General features: G+C 44.2%; 1 protein-coding gene across 2 annotated transcripts in view; it reads right to left on the bottom strand.

Moving 5' to 3' along the window:
• LOC146805084 (pyruvate dehydrogenase E1 component subunit alpha, mitochondrial) overlaps window positions 1-20,125 on the bottom strand; it is a 101,872-nt gene that overhangs the window by 27,461 nt on the left and 54,286 nt on the right. For both annotated transcript variants that reach the window (XM_085622220.1, XM_085622219.1), the window contains 2 exons: window positions 13,715-13,807; window positions 13,049-13,204 (listed from right to left, as the gene is read on the bottom strand). In XM_085622220.1, the coding sequence (XP_085478346.1) occupies window positions 13,049-13,204; window positions 13,715-13,807 (249 nt within the window). The remainder of the gene's footprint in view (window positions 1-13,048; window positions 13,205-13,714; window positions 13,808-20,125) is intronic.

The raw sequence follows: 20,125 nt of genomic DNA, 5'->3' as shown, positions 1-20,125 counted from the left end.
TTAAATCACCAGATCTTATAAGAATCTCAAGGCTCGGGGATGTATGGGAAGGTCTTTACCATCCTAACAGAAAGTTGATATATACAGATCTCAATTTTATAAATTGGCATCAGCAGTCTTCAAGGGCTAAAAACCTGGCTGTTTGGGCTAAATTTTTCTGGATGATGCAGTGTGATTTTTGTCTTTGCTTTGAGCCCCGCTACGCTTCTGCGGAAGCTGCCGTGCGATTAACAAATGTATACGATTGACTGATAAAATCCTGCAATTACGCCATGCCCTGAAAGAGTACTTGTCAAACTTGGGATAGTTCCTGATTTCATCCCACTGGACACCAAGACAGTAAGAGCTTGCTGGGTAGGATTTATTATTATCATTTTTTTTTAGTCTATCAATCTTTAGTGATAAATAAAACTGACTGCTTCACTGAGTCAAGGTACTGTTAAGAGACTCTCTTTAGCACCTGGAGAAGGAGTAATGGAGGGAAATTAACACCGCTTCTCGCAGGTAGGCCATTTCAGCTAGACTGCGCCTGGCTGACCTGTTGGTGCGTTTGGAGAACTGCTGCCCTGACTGCTGCTTTTCCTTGCAGCGCCTCGCGGAACCCGCTTCGCGGGTCCCGCTTCGAGGGGTGTGCTGTCCTGGACCTTTGGACCCCTGGAGTTGTTTCCTTGCCAAAGCGGAGCCTGCAGTGGGTGTGAGTGCGCGTGCGCAGGGCTGCGAGCTGCGGGACCGGGACTACCTCTCCCAGGAGTCCCCGCCAGCCCTAATTACAATCATCTGGGCCGCTCTCCCTGCCTGCCCCGCCCCCACCAACGAATTTAAAACCTTTGGGACTCCGTTATACTTTGGGACGCCTGGCTGACCTGTTGGTGCGTGTGGAGAACTGCTGCCCTGACTGCTGCTTTTCCTTGCAGCGCCTCGCGGAACCCGCTTCGCGGGTCCCGCTTCGAGGGGTGTGCTGTCCTGGACCTTTGGACCCCTGGAGTTGTTTCCTTGCCAAAGCGGAGCCTGCAGTGGGTGTGAGTGCGCGTGGGCAGGGCTGCGAGCTGCGGGACCGGGACTACCTCTCCCAGGAGTCCCCGCCAGCCCTAATTACAATCATCTGGGCCGCTCTCCCTGCCTGCCCCGCCCCCACTAACGAGAGTCTCTATTTTTTCAATCTGTTATTCCCGCTGCGCGGGAGCGCACGCGGGAGCGTCCCGGGAGAAGCCCGGGACAAGGGCGGGACCGTCTGTGGCCGTCAGAGGCCGGGCTGGGCCTACTCTCTTGGGTCGTCCATTCGACCCCTGGTCCTATTGACTGTCACAGCCCCTTGCCGATTATAATCCATCACTCACATTATGCCGTCTCCGGCAAGGGAGAGTACCCCATTGAAGCCGGGAGGAGTTAAAAATAGGACCCTAGAGAACTATTTCTCCCGGGCGGCGGGGGAGGGGGACAAAGAGTGCAACCTGTCCCGGTTAAGGGCAGAACGGAGACGCTCAATAGATAACTTGAAAAACATCCCCCTTGGAGAACAACCCACTACGCCCAGGGAGGAGTTGTCCCTAATAGATGAGGTCCCACTCCTGCTGAGGGATTGTATAAACACTCCACCAGTTGCAGCCATGAGTATAGTCCCAGCTACCAGTCCAAGCCCTACAAGGGTGACCATTGATTTAGTCTCCCAACCCTCCCCAGCCTTTAAGGCTAGGAAAGCTAAACCCAAGCCAGTCACCACACAAGGAGCACCGGGGCCCCCTCCTAATAAACGTAGGAGGAAATCGAAGGGAGCCCAGGGAAGGAGTAAACCCAAGATCTCTCACTCGGACTTTGGGAAATCTTCAAAACCCCCCGTATTAGCAGCGAAATTACCGGCTGAATCACACCCCAAATCTATTGCCCGGGAGGATCTAGCTCCCGCCCTGATAAAAGACATAGGAACTAACACCGCTAATGTCCCCCTCTCTGTTGTCCCGCTTGGAAATCTGGAATTCTTGCTAAGATCTCTATTACTACCGATCAGCGAGAGTATAAAAAAGATTGAGATCAGACTAACTATTCTGGAGGCCACACTAGGTAGCCTGAAAATCCCGGCTGGTCATCAGGGAAGGCATCTAGAATCTACCCCCGCCACAATAGCCCCTCAACAGCCTGTAAATAGTGCAGCAAACGTAGTCCCTCCACAAGCCGCAAACGCGGCGGCCCCGCAAAAACCCCTAAGGCCCAAGCCTGCACCAACTAAGCCCCTTAACTCTAATATGCCTACTCCTCCTTCAGGCCCTGTTCATCCGGCACAGCCGGTAGATAGTACCACACCGACTCCCCTAATGAAGCTTCCCTTGAGACCACGCAGACCTAACCTACCCCCAGAGACTAATGATTTCACTGTAGTTATGGCGGGTGTCCCCCCACTCGAAGAAGGTGAAACTGAGGATTTTTGTGCCCTGAAAAGTAGGGTTATTAAGTGGTTAAACATAAACAGACCCCTCCCGACACACCTTAATAACGAAATCATAATGGTAAGAAGGGTGCCATGGGTGGGGAGAACATACAAATCTATTATAGGGGACTGCATATTGGTGAGTTTTAGGGACACAGGAACCGTGTCCTACATATGCCAAGGGAAGAATAGATCCAGAGAATCCACTATCCAAACCCTTTGTGTATCTTTCTTTTCCCCCATTATTCCAGTCCCATTGCAGCCGCCCCAAATTCATGACAACTGGGAGAGGGTTGGCAGGAGGGGGAGACACTGGGCATTCAACCCTAGGCCACTATTTGGCCGACCAGAACCACCCTTGTACACCTATAACCGGTTTAATTGCCTGAACGGTCTAGAGGGGGTGGATTGACAAACAGATAATGTCCTCCAGGGTTACATGGATAAGGGGGTTTTGGTAGAGGTGGTGGAGGAGCAAAACTCTCAGGCTCAGCAAACTCTACCGAGTGGTGTGGGGAATTCCATGTTTGCTGAACCTAACGCTACAGCCATAGAATGTATAGGAGGGGGACATGGGCTGGCTACGCAAGGGTCAATACAGGAGATACCATCAAGGCCCCAGGGGGGTTTAAGACGGAGGGGAGAGGGAGTGAGATTCATCTCCTGGAATGTAGCAGGCATAGCGGGCAAATTTAATAACAAGGAATGGGTTGATTTTATTAGAAAATCTCAAGTCATATGTGTACAGGAGACATGGGCCTTGGTGAATAATTACCATCTACAGGGGTACAAGTGTTTTTTTGTCCCCGCCCGAAAATCCAGATCAGGGAGAGCAATGGGCGGTTTGTCCATCTACGTAGATTTAGACCTCCCAGGCTCCTGGTCCTCCCCAGATTGGAACTCACATGGGATTCAGGTAGTTCGGTTCCTTGGAAAGGGGTTAAGATTTTCTGTTTTTAACATCTATAACACTGAGATAGTAAACAACCATATCCCGCTACTAGCTGAACTAGACCATAGGCTGGGACAAGAAACAACATTCCAAAATAAGGGGCCGCCGCACAGGCTGCTTTTAGTGGGAGACTTTAATTGCCACCTCTGTCCGGCACTGGTCAAGGTAAACACAGACTGGTCACAATGCCCAATGGAGAAGGGGCCGCATTTTTCTCATACGCCTACTGGGTTGGCTCTTAGGTTGCTTCGGCTTAAGTACGACTTAGAGCATACCTTTAATATGATAGACCCACAGTCGGATGGTACACTTCTACCAACTTTCAAGGGCAGGGGTTGCTCATCTATTATAGATTATATTCTGGCCTCGAGATCCCTGATAAACAAAATAATCAGTGTAGGGATAGATTGGAGCAGTTTCAGTGACCACAATCCCCTTGTTTTGATGCTCTCGTATAGGGTGGGTGCTGGAACTAGAGTCCACCGCTCAATTGAGGAGAGGGTCACAGATCAAGGTAGGAGACTGAAATGGTCCTAAATAGATGGGGTAAAGTTTTATAACATTTTGGGTGACAAGGGCCTACTGGCCATTAACGACTGTCTAGACCTAGAAGTCCAGGGACCAAGGGTACTGGAAGCATTTGACCAGATCGCTAACCTGGTCGATGGCCTACTTAGGACCAGTGCGCCCACACATAATCTGGTAAATCCCCGGTGGTTTGATAAAGACTGTTCTATTAAGCTAAAACCTAGGGACCCACAAAAAATCAAGGTATGCAGAGAAAAATATAAAAAAGAGACCAAAAGGAGGAAACTTGCCCTGCAGGCAGAAGCTTGGGCAGACTTAAGAGAGGCAGGCGAAAGAAGGGATCTAGCGGGATTTTGGAGAATCATTAATAAACCGACCTTTTCATTAAATGATTCCCCAGAGATAGGGGTTAACATCCTCCCGGAGCAGTGGGTCACACACTTTAGGGGTCTATATAACCATGAGCCCGGTATCCATGTAGAGTCACCCGTAACCACAAGTCAGATTCCCTCGGTAGTATTCACTCTTAAGGAGATTACTGCAGGGATGGAGGGTCTGACTAAAAATAAAGCCCCGGGGCCGGGTGGAATTCCCCCTGACCTGTTTCTTAGTAATATAGAACTATGGGCCCCGCTGATGACCAGGGTCATAAATACTGCGACCACTTGTGGCCTGCCGCCATCCTGGTCTAAAGCGATCATCGTGCCAATCTTCAAAAAGGGCAATAGGGATGACCCCAAGTGCTACCGGCCCATTTCCCTGATTGACGTATCGGCTAAACTTTTGGGTAGGGCAATCCTCAACAGACTGTCTGAGTGGACTGAAGAGAATAACACCTTCTCGGACACTCAATACGGGTTTAGGACAGGGAGGTCCACCAGTGACCAATGCCTGAACCTTTACATGCTGACTGCCAAATATACTCTGGCCAGTGATGAACCCATTTATATGGGATTCATGGATCTGGCAGCAGCATTCGATCACGTCAATAGAGGAAAGCTGTGGGATATGATGTCAAGCATGGGGATTGAGAGTGGTTTAATTACCATACTAAGGGAATTACACAGCGACACCACGGCCAAGGTTCGATTTAATAGGGAGGGAAGATTGTCTGACTCTTTTCCCTGTAAGAGTGGAGTCAGACAAGGTTGCATTCTTGCCCCTTTTTTGTTCTCCCTTTATATCAATAACCTGGAGCAGTTCCTTTTGGGGTTAAAGGCAGATTCCCCAAGGGTCGGGGCGCGGCATATTCCTGTTCTGCTTTACGCAGATGATGCGGTTCTGCTTGCACGCACACCCCGAAGCTTACAAATCCTGATAGACGGGTTTGTTAGGTTCATGAGTACACTGGATCTATCTGTCAACCTGGGCAAATCATATGTACTCCTGGCCGGCAAAAAACCTTCCTCTAAATTTACTTATACAATAGGCACCCATATTTTAGAGGAGGTCAAAACGTTCTCTTATCTTGGAGTAACCTTTGATGGTGTTTTGCAGTTTAACTCCCTAGCGGCGGAACGTTGTAGCAAAATGATTGCCTCTAATGGGGCTATAGCTGGATATGGAAGGAGGCTAGGTAGATGGAGCCCGGAACAGGTGATGAACTTGTATGGCTCCGTGTCATGCTCCAAAGTAATCTATGGGGCAGAAGTATGGGGCTTTGTGAACACCACTAGAATCCAACAGGAAGAAAACAAATATCTGAAATCTATCCTGAGGGCACCACCAAGTACCGCTGGAATCATAGCTCATAGGGGGCTAGGGAGACCATACTTGGATGACCTGTTAAAACTTAGGCCAATTGTGGCCTGGCTAAAAATATGGGTTAATCCAGATGCGCATCTAAGCAGAGAAATTTTATTGGACTGCTTAGATAGGACCCATTGTATGCGCATCCCCTGGCTTAAATATGTAAGAAATACCCTTGAAGATTTAGGCTTTGGAAACCTCTTCACGAACCCCACAACAATTTCAGCCCAGCACAAGAAACAAGTAGGGGAAATTTTCCTAGAGCGGAAAACCCAATGTAGAGCTGAGGCTGAAGGTGTTAAAAAGACTGTGAGGGCTCATAATTTGGTAAAGAGTGTGGAGGGTATGGAGCCTTATCTGTATCTTGTGCATAATGCACAGGATAGATTTCTTATGTGCCGTTTTAGACTGAATTTACTTCCTTTTATGTTGGCCTCACCAGCAGGTTTCACCACGTCAATTGAGCAGAAGGGACCCTGCGGCTGCGACAACAGGTCCCCGCAGGATTCCCTCCATTTTGTTTTGCTCTGTCCCTATTTCTCTATGCCCAGGCGCAGATTTCTTGTAATTAATTTTTAAAAAAGCCCAACAGGAACGTGCCAGGGACGCATTAGTCTTTTTGCAAAAAGCCTCTGATCCACTAACATTGTGCTGTATTATGAATTTTATTAAGGTTGCGGTCCGACTAAAGATGACTAGGGGAGAGGAATGAAAGACTTTGGATTTTCTATTTTTATGACCCTGTATGTCGGTATCTCTATTTGCACTAACTCTGTATAAGGATCTCGATTAATGTTTAATGATTTTTTACCCATGTATATATATGTGCTTTTATGGTGTTTTTTAATCACCGAATAAAGATTCTTAAAAAAAAAAAAAAAAAAAAAAGACTGCATCTAATCCAATTTAAATATCTTGACAGGGTTCTACTACAAAAAACTAAATACAAGAAAAACCCTACACAAAGAGGGAAAGTGTGGGTAGGGAGGGTCCAAGGGATATGTTTAGAGACCAGCTACAGTATGAGTCCCCAATCAACAAACATCATCCCAAAAAATACTGTGGGTCTAAGAGTTCTGTGTGAATACCTGATATATTCAATAGAGTGAAACCATCTGGGGTATACCCAAAAAGGTTGAGTTCCCATCACCCACAAAGGTGGCTATTCATCATCTGGGAACCCTGAACTGAACCATAACAACCAACCACTAGGTAATTATGGCGGTTATATGGTAGTCCCAGTCGTGGGTGACCAAAGGTAGGGTGATGGTTTGCAGTGCCAAGAATATAAAAGGAAAAAGTGCTATTAAAAATGGCTATCAAAACACAAACAATTTTATTCTGGTGCTGTCTTGATGCCACTTTAAAAACAGTGCGTGGACAGTGTAACAAATAACTGTCAGGGTGGCGGTCTACATGTTTCGGCTATCGGACTATGGAGTCCAAGCTCTCATCAGGACCTTATGCGCTACTGCAAAAACGTAAAAAAAGGAAACTTATGTAAATTAGTAGTTGGGATGAATTCCCAATACGACCTGTTTATGTTAGTCCGTTTCCCTGGAGTTTTGGGGGGAAACAGGAACCTAGTTACAATAGAGAAAAGAAAATTCATTCATTTCTGAGCAGTATCAGTATCCAACACAGAACACGGCTAGATGTAGTGTACTAGCGGTCATTTGCACAATACTAGTAGATGTATTGTTTACACAAAATGATAGGCTTATCAAAAAGTTGCTTATGTACTTACCCGTCAATTTTCGGGTATGTACCTCGCCTCGCCTGGCATCCGCTCAGGACTGGAGGCACCGCTCTATGAAGAAGAGAGTATCAATGCGTAAAGTAAATAGCCCCAGGGTAGTTTATCCTATTTTGTTACAGTGGGGGGAGGGAGAAAAACTTCCACAAGGTGTCGTTTGAAAATGCAACTATGAAGGCATGGCAGAATCAAGCAGTCTAGTCAAGTATAATCAGACGGTAAAAACACAGATATGTGTGTATGCTAGCATATTTGGAAGTGCACTGTAGTGCTGGCACCCGATTAGAAGCGGGTCAAAAATGCAAAACGAGTCTTGTAAGTTCGCATTAAGTCCCTTGTTAGTGCAGCCATAGTGCTCGGTAACTGAAGCGGTGAAAGCTCGGGCTTAATCTAGAAAGACGTAGAGGCGTGCAGTGTCACGTTTAAAAACTCACGCCTCACCTATGGCTCATGTATATGGTATTAGTACAATTTCTAAAGTCAAAAAATCGGATGGCAAAACGGTAGGACTCACCTCTCCGTCGGTACCCCGCGCTAGCAGCTGAGCTGGAAGGGGAGGTGGCGGACCGGCCGGGGGAGTATCCTAATAAAGACCAATGAGTGTCCAGCCTCATCACTTTCTACGGGGCGCTCAAGGGGACGAAAAGCTTGTCTGGTTTTTCAGCAGAAGGGAACTTGGGTAATGTAGTTGTTTAGTATAGTTCCTCTATAGGACGTATTACGGCGACATATTGAAGTGTCTGCCGAAGAGGTGCAGTCAAGGTGTTTTGTTCAGCAAACTGGTGCGCAACAAGGCGCCAGTCGTACGGAAGGCCGCTTAGCGTAAATTATAATTATGTATGCTATGATGGTGTCACACTCAGGATGTAGACAGTGCGATGTCACGTGTTTGTCAGAATTAGGGATTCCAGTCATACGAAAGGCCACTTAGCGTAAATTATAATTATGTATGCTGTAATGGTGTCACACTCAGGATGTAGACAGTGCGATGTCACGTGATAACCGATGGTGTTGATTAATAATGCCATAGGTGGTGTCAGTCTATAACGGCTATCAAAGGGTAAATCCTCATCCGTTAACACGTATTTGTCAGAATTAGGGATTTGAAACCTTAGCGTAATTGAGGAATAAAGATGCCATGTGTAGTACTCAGAGATCCCTTAGGAGGGGATATTGACAATTTACTCATAGTAGACACTCCAAATAAAATGAGTAGTGTCCTGTGTGCAAGAATGATAGAGATCAACACGTTTAAAGGTGCATCATGTGTAGATGTCTCACAAAATTACAGGGATGACCATGGGATGTCGTCGTTCAGACCCAATAGATCACTCTTGAGTTTGAACACCCATTTTTGTTCTTTTAGGAACAAAAATCTACTGATGTCTGTGACATGAGTGGGGATGAAAGGTTGTTCTAAGATCACCCATCTCAAATCCTCCGGTTTATGTCCCAAAGACAGAAAATGGTTGGTGAGTTTGGTGGCTTGTTTATTCCGTCTGATAGTGCTTTTATGTTCGTTAATGCGAGTTTTGATCTTTCGTGTGGTCATACCCACATATTTGTGTGCTTCTTCAGGATCCAACTCACCATGGATCCTGAAGAAGCACACAAATTGCAATACAGAAAGGGTGATCTATCTCATAACCTGCCCCTGTTCATTGCGATATGTGGGTATGACCACACGAAAGATCAAATCTCGCATTAACGAACATAAGAGCACTATCAGACGGAATAAACAAGCCACCAAACTCACCAACCATTTTCTGTCTTTGGGACATAAACTGGAGGATTTGAGATGGGTGATCTTAGAACAACCTTTCATCCCCACTCATGTCACAGACATCAGTAGATTTTTGTTCCTAAAAGAACAAAAATGGGTGTTCAAACTCAAGAGTGATCTATTGGGTCTGAACGACGACATCCCATGGTCATCCCTGTAATTTTGTGAGACATCTACACATGATGCACCTTTAAACGTGTTGATCTCTATCATTCTTGCACACAGGACACTACTTATTTTATTTGGAGTGTCTACTATGAGTAAATTGTCAATATCCCCTCCTAAGGGATCTCTGAGTACTACACATGGCATCTTTATTCCTCAATTACGCTAAGGTTTCAAATCCCTAATTCTGACAAATACGTGTTAACGGATGAGGATTTACCCTTTGATAGCCGTTATAGACTGACACCACCTATGGCATTATTAATCAACACCATCGGTTATCACGTGACATCGCACTGTCTACATCCTGAGTGTGACACCATTACAGCATACATAATTATAATTTACGCTAAGTGGCCTTTCGTATGACTGGAATCCCTAATTCTGACAAACACGTGACATCGCACTGTCTACATCCTGAGTGTGACACCATCATAGCATACATAATTATAATTTACGCTAAGCGGCCTTCCGTACGACTGGCGCCTTGTTGCGCACCAGTTTGCTGAACAAAACACCTTGACTGCACCTCTTCGGCAGACACTTCAATATGTCGCCGTAATACGTCCTATAGAGGAACTATACTAAACAACTACATTACCCAAGTTCCCTTCTGCTGAAAAACCAGACAAGCTTTTCGTCCCCTTGAGCGCCCCGTAGAAAGTGATGAGGCTGGACGCTCATTGGTCTTTATTAGGATACTCCCCCGGCCGGTCCGCCACCTCCCCTTCCAGCTCAGCTGCTAGCGCGGGGTACTGACGGAGAGGTGAGTCCTACCGTTTTGCCATCCGATTTTTTGACTTTAGAAATTGTACTAATACCATATACATGAGCCATAGGTGAGGCGTGAGTTTTTAAACGTGACACTGCACGCCTGTACGTCTTTCTAGATTAAGCCCGAGCTTTCACCGCTTCAGTTACCGAGCACTATGGCTGCACTAACAAGGGACTTAATGCGAACTTACAAGACTCGTTTTGCATTTTTGACCCGCTTCTAATCGGGTGCCAGCACTACAGTGCACTTCCAAATATGCTAGCATACACACATATCTGTGTTTTTACCGTCTGATTATACTTGACTAGACTGCTTGATTCTGCCATGCCTTCATAGTTGCATTTTCAAACGACACCTTGTGGAAGTTTTTCTCCCTCCCCCCACTGTAACAAAATAGGATAAACTACCCTGGGGCTATTTACTTTACGCATTGATACTCTCTTCTTCATAGAGCGGTGCCTCCAGTCCTGAGCGGATGCCAGGCGAGGAGAGGTACATACCCGAAAATTGACGGGTAAGTACATAAGCAACTTTTTGATAAGCCTATCATTTTGTGTAAACAATACATCTACTAGTATTGTGCAAATGACCGCTAGTACACTACATCTAGCCGTGTTCTGTGTTGGATACTGATACTGCTCAGAAATGAATGAATTTTCTTTTCTCTATTGTAACTAGGTTCCTGTTTCCCCCCAAAACTCCAGGGAAACGGACTAACATAAACAGGTCGTATTGGGAATTCATCCCAACTACTAATTTACATAAGTTTCCTTTTTTCACGTTTTTGCAGTAGCGCATAAGGTCCTGATGAGAGCTTGGACTCCATAGTCCGATAGCCGAAACATGTAGACCGCCACCCTGACAGTTATTTGTTACACTGTCCACGCACTGTTTTTAAAGTGGCATCAAGACAGCACCAGAATAAAATTGTTTGTGTTTTGATAGCCATTTTTAATAGCACTTTTTCCTTTTATATTCTTGGCACTGCAAACCATCACCCTACCTTTGGTCACCCACGACTGGGACTACCATATAACCGCCATAATTACCTAGTGGTTGGTTGTTATGGTTCAGTTCAGGGTTCCCAGATGATGAATAGCCACCTTTGTGGGTGATGGGAACTCAACCTTTTTAGGTATACCCCAGATGGTTTCACTCTATTGAATATATCAGGTATTCACACAGAACTCTTAGACCCACAGTATTTTTTGGTATGAGGGTTCTACTACAGCCTGACCGGCTTTTGAAGATGGAAAGAGCATCATCCCAGTAAATTTCCAGATACCAATCTGAAATAACTGGGTTTTTTTCATATGGTCTGGAACTGCTGCAATAATTCAACATGCTGACAATGTCCCACACGTACACGTATCAAAGGTTTAGAGATCAGCAGGCCTAGGCGGAGTCCGCGGAGTTCCACGTAGTGACAAAAAACCTCAGTGGAGTGCCGCAAGTGGCAGAATGTGGCGCGTTCCTGCCGCTCGCATTGAAATTCTACCCGAGCGGCAGCTCTCACTCGCCAACTTACCGTTGCCAAACGTAAAAAAATCTCCGCTAGGCGGAGCAGAGTTTCCTGCATTCCGTGAGCTCTGTGGAGCACGGAGTGCAGAAATCTCCGTCAAAAGAGTTCACCGCCCAGGCCTAGAGATCAGTGGTCGATCTTTCACATAAACTAGGTTTGCTGCATTACACAGTGAGGATATAAGTCTCCCGGCCTGACATCACAACATTTTGGTGATCAGAGGAGGCTCTTGCATTGGAGGAATGGTTGAGAGGTATGGACCGCCGCACTAACATTGAGAAACCAATATTCATTGTCACCAGATACTCGCAGGAAGCACACAGACAGTTGGGACCCATGATTTGAATACTTTTACATTACACTGAAAATGCTTGTCCTGGTCTTTTGTAAATTCTGTCAGTGCGGAGAAGGATTGGTCATATACCTGTTCTGCGGCAATTGTTCTGCTTTTTTGTGCAAACTCTTAATAAAAATATGTATGTTTCTTAAAAAATATATATATATACGTACATACAAGTCATGGTGATGGACCTCATGTACTTCAGAGCATGTTGTAAATAGCTTTATAAACTTCAAACCAAATTTTTGGGACCTGCATGACATTTTGCGATATGACTGATGACTAATCAGTTGTATCATAAAAGGAATATTTATAGAAGGCCACAAAAACTTCCTGTCTCATCAACTTTAATGAGTAAAGACTCAATTTGAGATCCCCTTCAAACCGGGATAGTAGTGTGGAGGTCTACAAGGGACAGCAGACCATCTTTCCTGGTTTTTTGATTTGTGACAGGAAAAGCATTTTTTTTTTTTTTTAAATCAGCTAGTGGCACTTGAAGGGGAAGTTACTGCTATTAAAATGTTTTGCATTTCAAAAAACAGGGTAAGCACGTATGTGCTTGCTAAGAACTGATGCATACGCTGTCACACCAGAATAGTGGGGACACCCCTTTCACCATACCTCCTATCTACGATTTATAATGGATCGCAAAACAACTTTTGTGAGTCAGAAATAGTTTTCCTACTGGTAAGAGAACACCATGTTGCTGTTGCTAAGCATGTCATTTTCCGATTACACAGGTTGTTTGAGTGTCAGACCCTTGAGTCCTAAACACATTGAGGAATCAAAGCCGGTGTCAATCTCTCGAGAGAATAACATCTTAGAATGCACACTGAAAATGTGCAGTTTTTAAAAATTATCACCTAGAAAAACACACGATCAGTATTAGTTACTTACAAAATTTGAATTCACTCAATGAATATTCAGGTAGATCATTCTATATGAAAGCTTAAGAAAAGGACACAATGTGGTCATGTGCTAAAACGACCGCACACAACAGTGAAAACAGAAGGCAGTTCCAGACTGGAGATCAAAAACATGCACACTTCTACTTACTCTGAGACCTGGAATGTAGTCTCCTCTTTTGTAGTAGTCTGTGCTCGCTGCCGCCCTCTCCACCGACGTACCCATTCCGTATCGGTTATTTTCACAAATGAAAATGCACGGCAGTTTCCACAAAGCAGCCATGTTATAGGTTTCAAAAATCTGTCCCTGCAAGTAAACAACAAAACACAATCCTGGTAGCTACAACACCAACTTTCATTTTTCGATCTTTAATGAGGATCCTAGAAAATTATGATCTCTGTACTTTTTCATTTCAAAAGTTGTCTGAATTAGTGGGTAGTAATTAAAGTAAGCTAATTGTCTCCAAAGACCACATTTTAGGTTGGAATCCTGTTTTAGGCATGGGTTCTGATAACAAAGCTTGCTCGTCTTCTGGGAAAGGCATTATAAATAATGTCAAGAAACAGAATAAAATTACTGAGAAGCTAGACATCAGTGAACCTTTTCCATAAACTGTACCGTATGCGTTTCCAATACATTCAATTAAAAGGAAATATTGCTGAAATTAGACATCAATTCGAATTTTTTTCAGACTGCATGCACATTTTCTGAAATAAAGTTAAATACCTCCTAAACAGGCCAGGTGACCTTCGATTGAGAGCGCAGCTGAATGAAAAGCTGCTCTCTTTAACACAAACAAATAGAAAGGTAGCTTACCTGATTCGCTGCACCATCACCGTATAAGCTCAGACATATCTCATCGTTGCCAAAATATTTGCAGGCTAAGGCAATACCAGCTCCAAGAGGAACCTAAAAATTAATCATAAGACAACAGTGCTTTAGCCAACCACAACATTCACTTAATTCACTTTCCAGTATTCAAAAACAGAAGAAATTAATCCACAGTGTGTGCACACAAAGGTTTCCTTCTTGTGAGACCTGCTGTAAGTGCTGTGGCATTCCGTGGTTACTTGGACAGTATCCGTAGCAGATACCGTCATTTACCACCGGCGGCCAAGGGGTAAAAATGTTATTGCACTCAAATTGGATAACCCAGTTATATCCTTTGGGCACTAAACTGTACAAGGGTGATGAAGTCAAGGTTTATTTTAGGAGGCGTTAGGAGTAATAAATGAGCTGATTGCCAAGGTGCCAAACTGAGAGAAACAGTATAGAACGTTGGACATGACATATTTCCTGTCCATGTTTCTTAGTAGCCATTGGTAAAATGTACGAAAATTCAGTGACACTAAGTCAGTATGGATGAAGTGTTCAGAAAAACTGCCCAAAATATAAAACCCAGAAGACCACCACACAAGCTGAAAATGGTTCCAACAATAGAGTTAATGCATATCCAAAAACAGGAGTGATCTTATCTTATCAGTGTTTTGTACAGCGCTCGTTCACCGGTTGGTTTCATGGCGCTAAGAGAACTAGGAGTCGCCAGTCCGGAACAGATTATTCATAGTCCTGTGTGAATAACCAGGTTTTGAGACATTTCCTGAAATTAAGCAGGTTGGTGCAGACTGTGATTTCCAGGGGGATGGAGTTCCACAATCGTGGAGCTACTGTCGCGAACCTGCAACCCCCCTTGGCGTTTCATTTTGTAGGTGGGTCCTGTCAGAAGGTGGAGTTGGGCTGAACGAAGGTTCCGAGTGGGGGTATAGCGAGAGATTAGATTGTTGATGAATTTGGGGTTGCGCCCGTTAGGGCCTTGAACACCAGGCAGCCGACTTTAAAAGCGCAGCGCTGTGGGACAGGAAGCCAGTGCAGTTTTCTGAGGAGGGGGGGGAAGCGTGTTGCCATCTGGGCTGTTTGTGTATTAGTCGAGCCGCTTGGTTCTGTACCAGCTGAAGTCGCTTGGTGAGGCAGAGTGGGAGTCCCAGGTAAGTAGCGTTTGCGTAGTCTAGCTGAGAGACAGGACCAACGCTATCACCACCTGGACCAGTGCAGCTTGGGATAGTAGCCTGCTTATTTTACTGATTTTGCGTAACTGGAGGAAGCAGGCAGAAACCACCGTGCCTACGTGTGTTTTAAGGGACAAGTCATTACCTATGGTGATCCCTAGGCTTTTTTCTGAGGTGGAGGGGGCGGGGGGGTCCCAAGTTGCTTGGCCAATATTGTGGGCCCCACTGATTGCGATCTCCGCCTGTCAAGATTAGTTGTTTTGCTGAGGTTAAGTTATGGTGCACAGTTGGCATGGGCCCAGTTTGTGCCTTTGGTTGAACGAGCTTGCATGTGACTTAGTGCAAGTTGTAGATGGCACGCACTGGGAGGACATACAAAAATACAAAACTTCAGGCATCCACCTCTCCGAACTGGTTAGTCAGTGTCACGATTTTTGATTGACAGCAGACCCGTGTGAACGGTGCATGGACTACTCCTACATAATTAGCGAACCAAAAGTAAGAAATGCATTCAAGGGGGTCGTGGACACCCACGGATTGGCACACAAAATGCTGGGTTTGGTTAATCCTAGGAAGGCCATTTTGATGCTTCCAGACTTATGGCGTCCAACTGAAGCCAAGAGGAAATTCCCTTAACACCTGGGGCGAGAAGAGAAGAAAAACTGCTGTGCCACTCTGGAGATGAACTTCGGTAAGTACAAACTCCCCAGAAGTGCTGGGCCAGTCACAGGCTCCCAGAGTCAGAATGATATGGAAAACTGAATGAAAGTTAATGGGAAGGCCCAGGCAAGTTCTCTTCCCTCCAGGAATACATTTGTGAGCTTGCAAATAAAGTCAACTTCCAAGGCAAATGGGCTGCCCTCAGGCTAATATGAGGCGGCAGCAGCCCCTCCCTGCACTGGTGGAGGGTACAAATCGGGTGCACACCCTCACTTCGAGAGCCTGACCACGACAGATAAACACCTAACCAAAATATAAGGCATCTCCATTGGAATCAAACAGTCAGGTGCACAGGGAGAAAAACAAAGCAGACCAAAAATGCTGAAAAGGGCATGGTCGTACAGCTTTTTAAAGAGAAATGTGTACTTCTGTCCTTGCACTGCCACAGACTTAAAATAACAGCATTTTGCTCACAATCTACGAGTATTGACAACTCCAATACTTGACAAGCTAAAACAGCAACTACTATCCACAGTAAATGAAATAACTACAATACAGCCACATAAGACAGACAACTATAACGTTAGGCATGTAATGAGTTGTAGCGCTACCTCATTAAAAACTGCACGCCACCGATTCATGGTTACACTTTCCTGGTTTCAGTTTCTATTTGTTGTTAATTCCGGTGGGTTGTTTTTTCCATTGTATTCCAATGTTAACAAAAATTATAAGTGATTATTCTTTTTTAGGTCCATGAAAACATAAAAAAATCATGGGGGATGGTCTTTTTCCAATGCTTATAAGCAACTTCGCTTTTTGCTTCCTTCCCTTCTTTATTCCTATGGTCAATTATTTCTTCGCTCATGCTCGTAATTCCTTTCTTAGAACATGTTCTTTGAACTTTATCTTACAAGTAACTTCTCATTATTTCCCTCTTCTTCATGCCTGCCTTATGTCTGAGCACCCGAACTGCACTCCAGTCCTACCTCGTGCTCAGGATGTGCATGGATTGTGATGGGTTTACACCTCAATACAATTTGATAGCAGCCGACAGAAGATTAACTGTGAGCATTTAACAAACCTTCCTGCTGCTCTATACTTCAATCAAATAAAAAACAACTAAACATTTTCTAATTAGAACACGAGATATGTATTTTGGGATGCTGCAAACGAGTATCACACAGCAGTGTTCTTTGTCTTGTGATAGCAAGAAAAGACTGTGCTAATAAACATGGTTTTACTGTCTGATTTGGACTTATTCCTGCTCTACATTATAATAGGGGATATGTCTGCTAAGAGGTTAATATGCATACTGTTATCAATAGTGTTTTTGTTGACAGCAATCCATACTGCTCTATGAAGAAGCAGCTACAGAAGAAAAGACGTTTCATGACTTACCTGATGCCTTCAGACATGTGTGTGCGCGGTTCACAACATGAATAACGTTTATTTTATATTTTTGGGTTGTGCCAATGAGTCATTGTATTTATTTGTAGGTAAATGCCAGGACTGCTATGCCTCGAGTTTCACAATGCGTGTGGGCCTTTGTTTATTTGAACTGTTTCTCACAACAAAATGGGTTCTTGCTCGCGAATTTCAAAACTTAAAAAGGGGGAACGGACTGAATAATTCAGTCATACGGACTGGATAATTCAGTCATACCATGTAAACAAATTGTTTGGCACCATTCTGAGAAGCAATAAAAAAAAATGTTTTAAAAATGATGTGCCAAAACCAAGGTGAATGATCACAAGTGCTGTCCAATACACACCAATAATAATCAAGTAAATACAAAAATTGACACAAAAATTATCAATTCGAATAGTTACACAATGAGCAATCTTCTAGGATGCCAGCTTAATTTATTTGGTTTAAACAAGTGGAAAATAAAACACTTGGAAAATACTCGTCAGCTAAATCTTCCTCTCTGAATGTACAAAGGGGCAAAGTGGGTAGGATGAGGTCCAGCTAGCCAATTGCTTGCCCTTCCACGGCTATTTTAATAATATAAAGTCGATCATTATTGACCCCAATATCGTCCGTCAACACGTTTTAACCTCAAACCTTTAAAGGTCTCATCAGGACTTGTGCTGGTATGACCGTCCTACAGAACAATAAAACATTGGTTAGACTTAATGGAAAGAGGGAGGAAGGGATAAGGCTTATCTGAACTGTAGTTGAATACACCTATTACTTACTCTCTTATTCCGTAGAGGACTATTAATTTTACTAAACAAAAGAAAAGGGACATTAGCCCATTTACTGAATGTGACGGTGCATTATCTTTATAACCTTCATCATACTTCTTTATTTAACATACCTTCATCAAAATCTGCATTTTATCTACAAAGAAATACAGGGGGACAAAGTTTTATTGTTGAGAATGGAGTCTCCACTAAGCATGCAAATGTGCATATGTGGGTCCCCAACCTATGCTCACCTTTCGTCAAGGGTCAGCAGGAAGTCAATTCAAGAAAATAAACACAATTGAGCAAAACAGTTAATGTCAAACCATTGTCAAATTCTCCAGAGGTACTGTTGTAAATAAAACAGAGTCACTTACCTAAACACTTTTGTCAGCGTATTACATGTTAAAGGTCCGGACCTCTAACAAATGGGAGAGGTCCCCACTTAAGAATGAATTCAGTGGGGACCTGGTGGGGTCTCTCCCTTTCATTTATTCAAATATAGTTGGATAACTTCCAAGGCTTCCTCTTGGGGGATGTTGGTGTAAAATTAAATGATATCCAATATTACAAAAATGTAAAGGTTGCATCAAACAAAACGCCTTCAACACGATTAATGACATTCTTAGTGTCCTCTGTAAAGGATCTAGTCATTGTGGGAAAAGGTATTAAGAAGAAATTAACAAGATTGGAGAGAGGTTCAAAGACAGAGTCACATCCAGAAACGATCGGTCAACCCGGAGGTTTTTGTGGGTCTTCATGGATTTTGGGTAGGAAATACAGTCCGGGTGTTCTCAGATTCTTGTTCATAAGATATTCCAAATTCTTTGGTCCTAGCCATCCTTCTCATCAGTTCTCTACATGGGTCTGTGTTTGGTTTAGTTTAGTAGTTGGTGTCTGACACTTAGCGCATCCTATCCACTAGTTATTCATCTTTGTTTTGGACCACTACAGCACCTCCCTCACCTGCCAGTTTGATCACCAGATTCTTATTTTCTTTCAGTTGGGCCAAGGCCCGTGTTAATGACTGAGAAAAATGTGGCATATAATATCTTGATTTCTGTTCTAAATGTGAAAGAGTTGCCACAACTGCAGTCTAGAAGGCCGTGATATGTGGTGGAATTTGAGAGTTTGGGGGAACAAAACTGCTATTCTTTGCGTAATCCTGTCGGATCTTCCTTCATAACATCAACTCAATTTTGGCCTATACATAACAAAGGATGCTTGCTGGTTTGTCTGCTAAAGTTTGTACTGGGAGTACATTCTCTCAGGTCCTGGTCCAGATTTGATTTAGATGATGAAGTATCAAGGCAGGTGATATGCTTTTGGCGAGACCTTCCTCCATATTTCCTGAAATACCTTTAAGCTTTTGGTCTTGCGTAAAAATCTTCTCGAATGTTTTGGGTAGGTTGTCTCCACCTTATAGTAGTTCTTTTTCTTTTCAAACTTCGTGAACTTCTGAAGGACAGATAATTCCTTGAACTCAATTTGGCTTTCGACTTTCGCCAAAAGCTCCTTGTTATCAGACAAAATGTAACTAATTTGATTCTCCTCCTCAAGCCAAATAATCTCTTCCAATACTTTCTTACAAATGTTCTGGGTTGGTGTGCATTGGGAGCAATTGTGATCATTCAGCTTGGTTTTGGTAAATTATTATTTTTCTTCTTTTTTTATAACGCAATTTATTGATTTTTATTATGAAACAAATACTGTCAATTGCTGTATACCACACATCATCATATCCGGAAATGAAATGCAGCATAACAAGGCATCCCCAAACCAGACCCATCACGACAGCCTTCAAAAACTTGCTAGCGTGCAGCCGGTCCTTAGTTAACCCGACAGGCCATCGCAATCCCACCACTTCTGCCACACTCCTGGCACATCCCACTTGCCACATATATAGTTTCTTCCATTTTGCTGCACCAGTCCATATCCTTTCTCCATGTCTCGATGGAAGGTGCCGCCGATGCAGACCAGTGATGTGCGATGTCTCTTTTGGCTATGTCGGTGCCCAGACCCACCAGTGTTCTGCCCCCTCTGGCCCCACCCAGATCTTCCAGAATGCCTATGATGGCTATCCAAGGTTGTGGCTCAATGTGGACGACAATAACTGCAGAAAGAATAGCAAAAGGAGCCACCCGGTAACCTGGATGACTGGGCATAATCATATTACATGAAGAAATCCCCAGTAGAGTTTTGGCATTGAGGACATGCAGGGGAGCCATGGGAGCAGCAGAGGTGTCATGTATGCTTGGTGAAGATATTTAAATTGGACCATAAGAAGCCTGGCCGATATTACTAGCATCCAGGAAGCCATGCCAGCGTCATGCCAGTCAGCCTCGTTTAGTTCCCCGGCCCAAGTCTCCCATGTG

This window comes from Triturus cristatus, chromosome 8 (assembly GCF_964204655.1).
Source record: "Triturus cristatus chromosome 8, aTriCri1.1, whole genome shotgun sequence".
In the NCBI taxonomy this organism is placed as follows: domain Eukaryota; kingdom Metazoa; phylum Chordata; class Amphibia; order Caudata; family Salamandridae; genus Triturus; species Triturus cristatus.
This window is presented reverse-complemented; position numbering and strand designations above follow the sequence as displayed.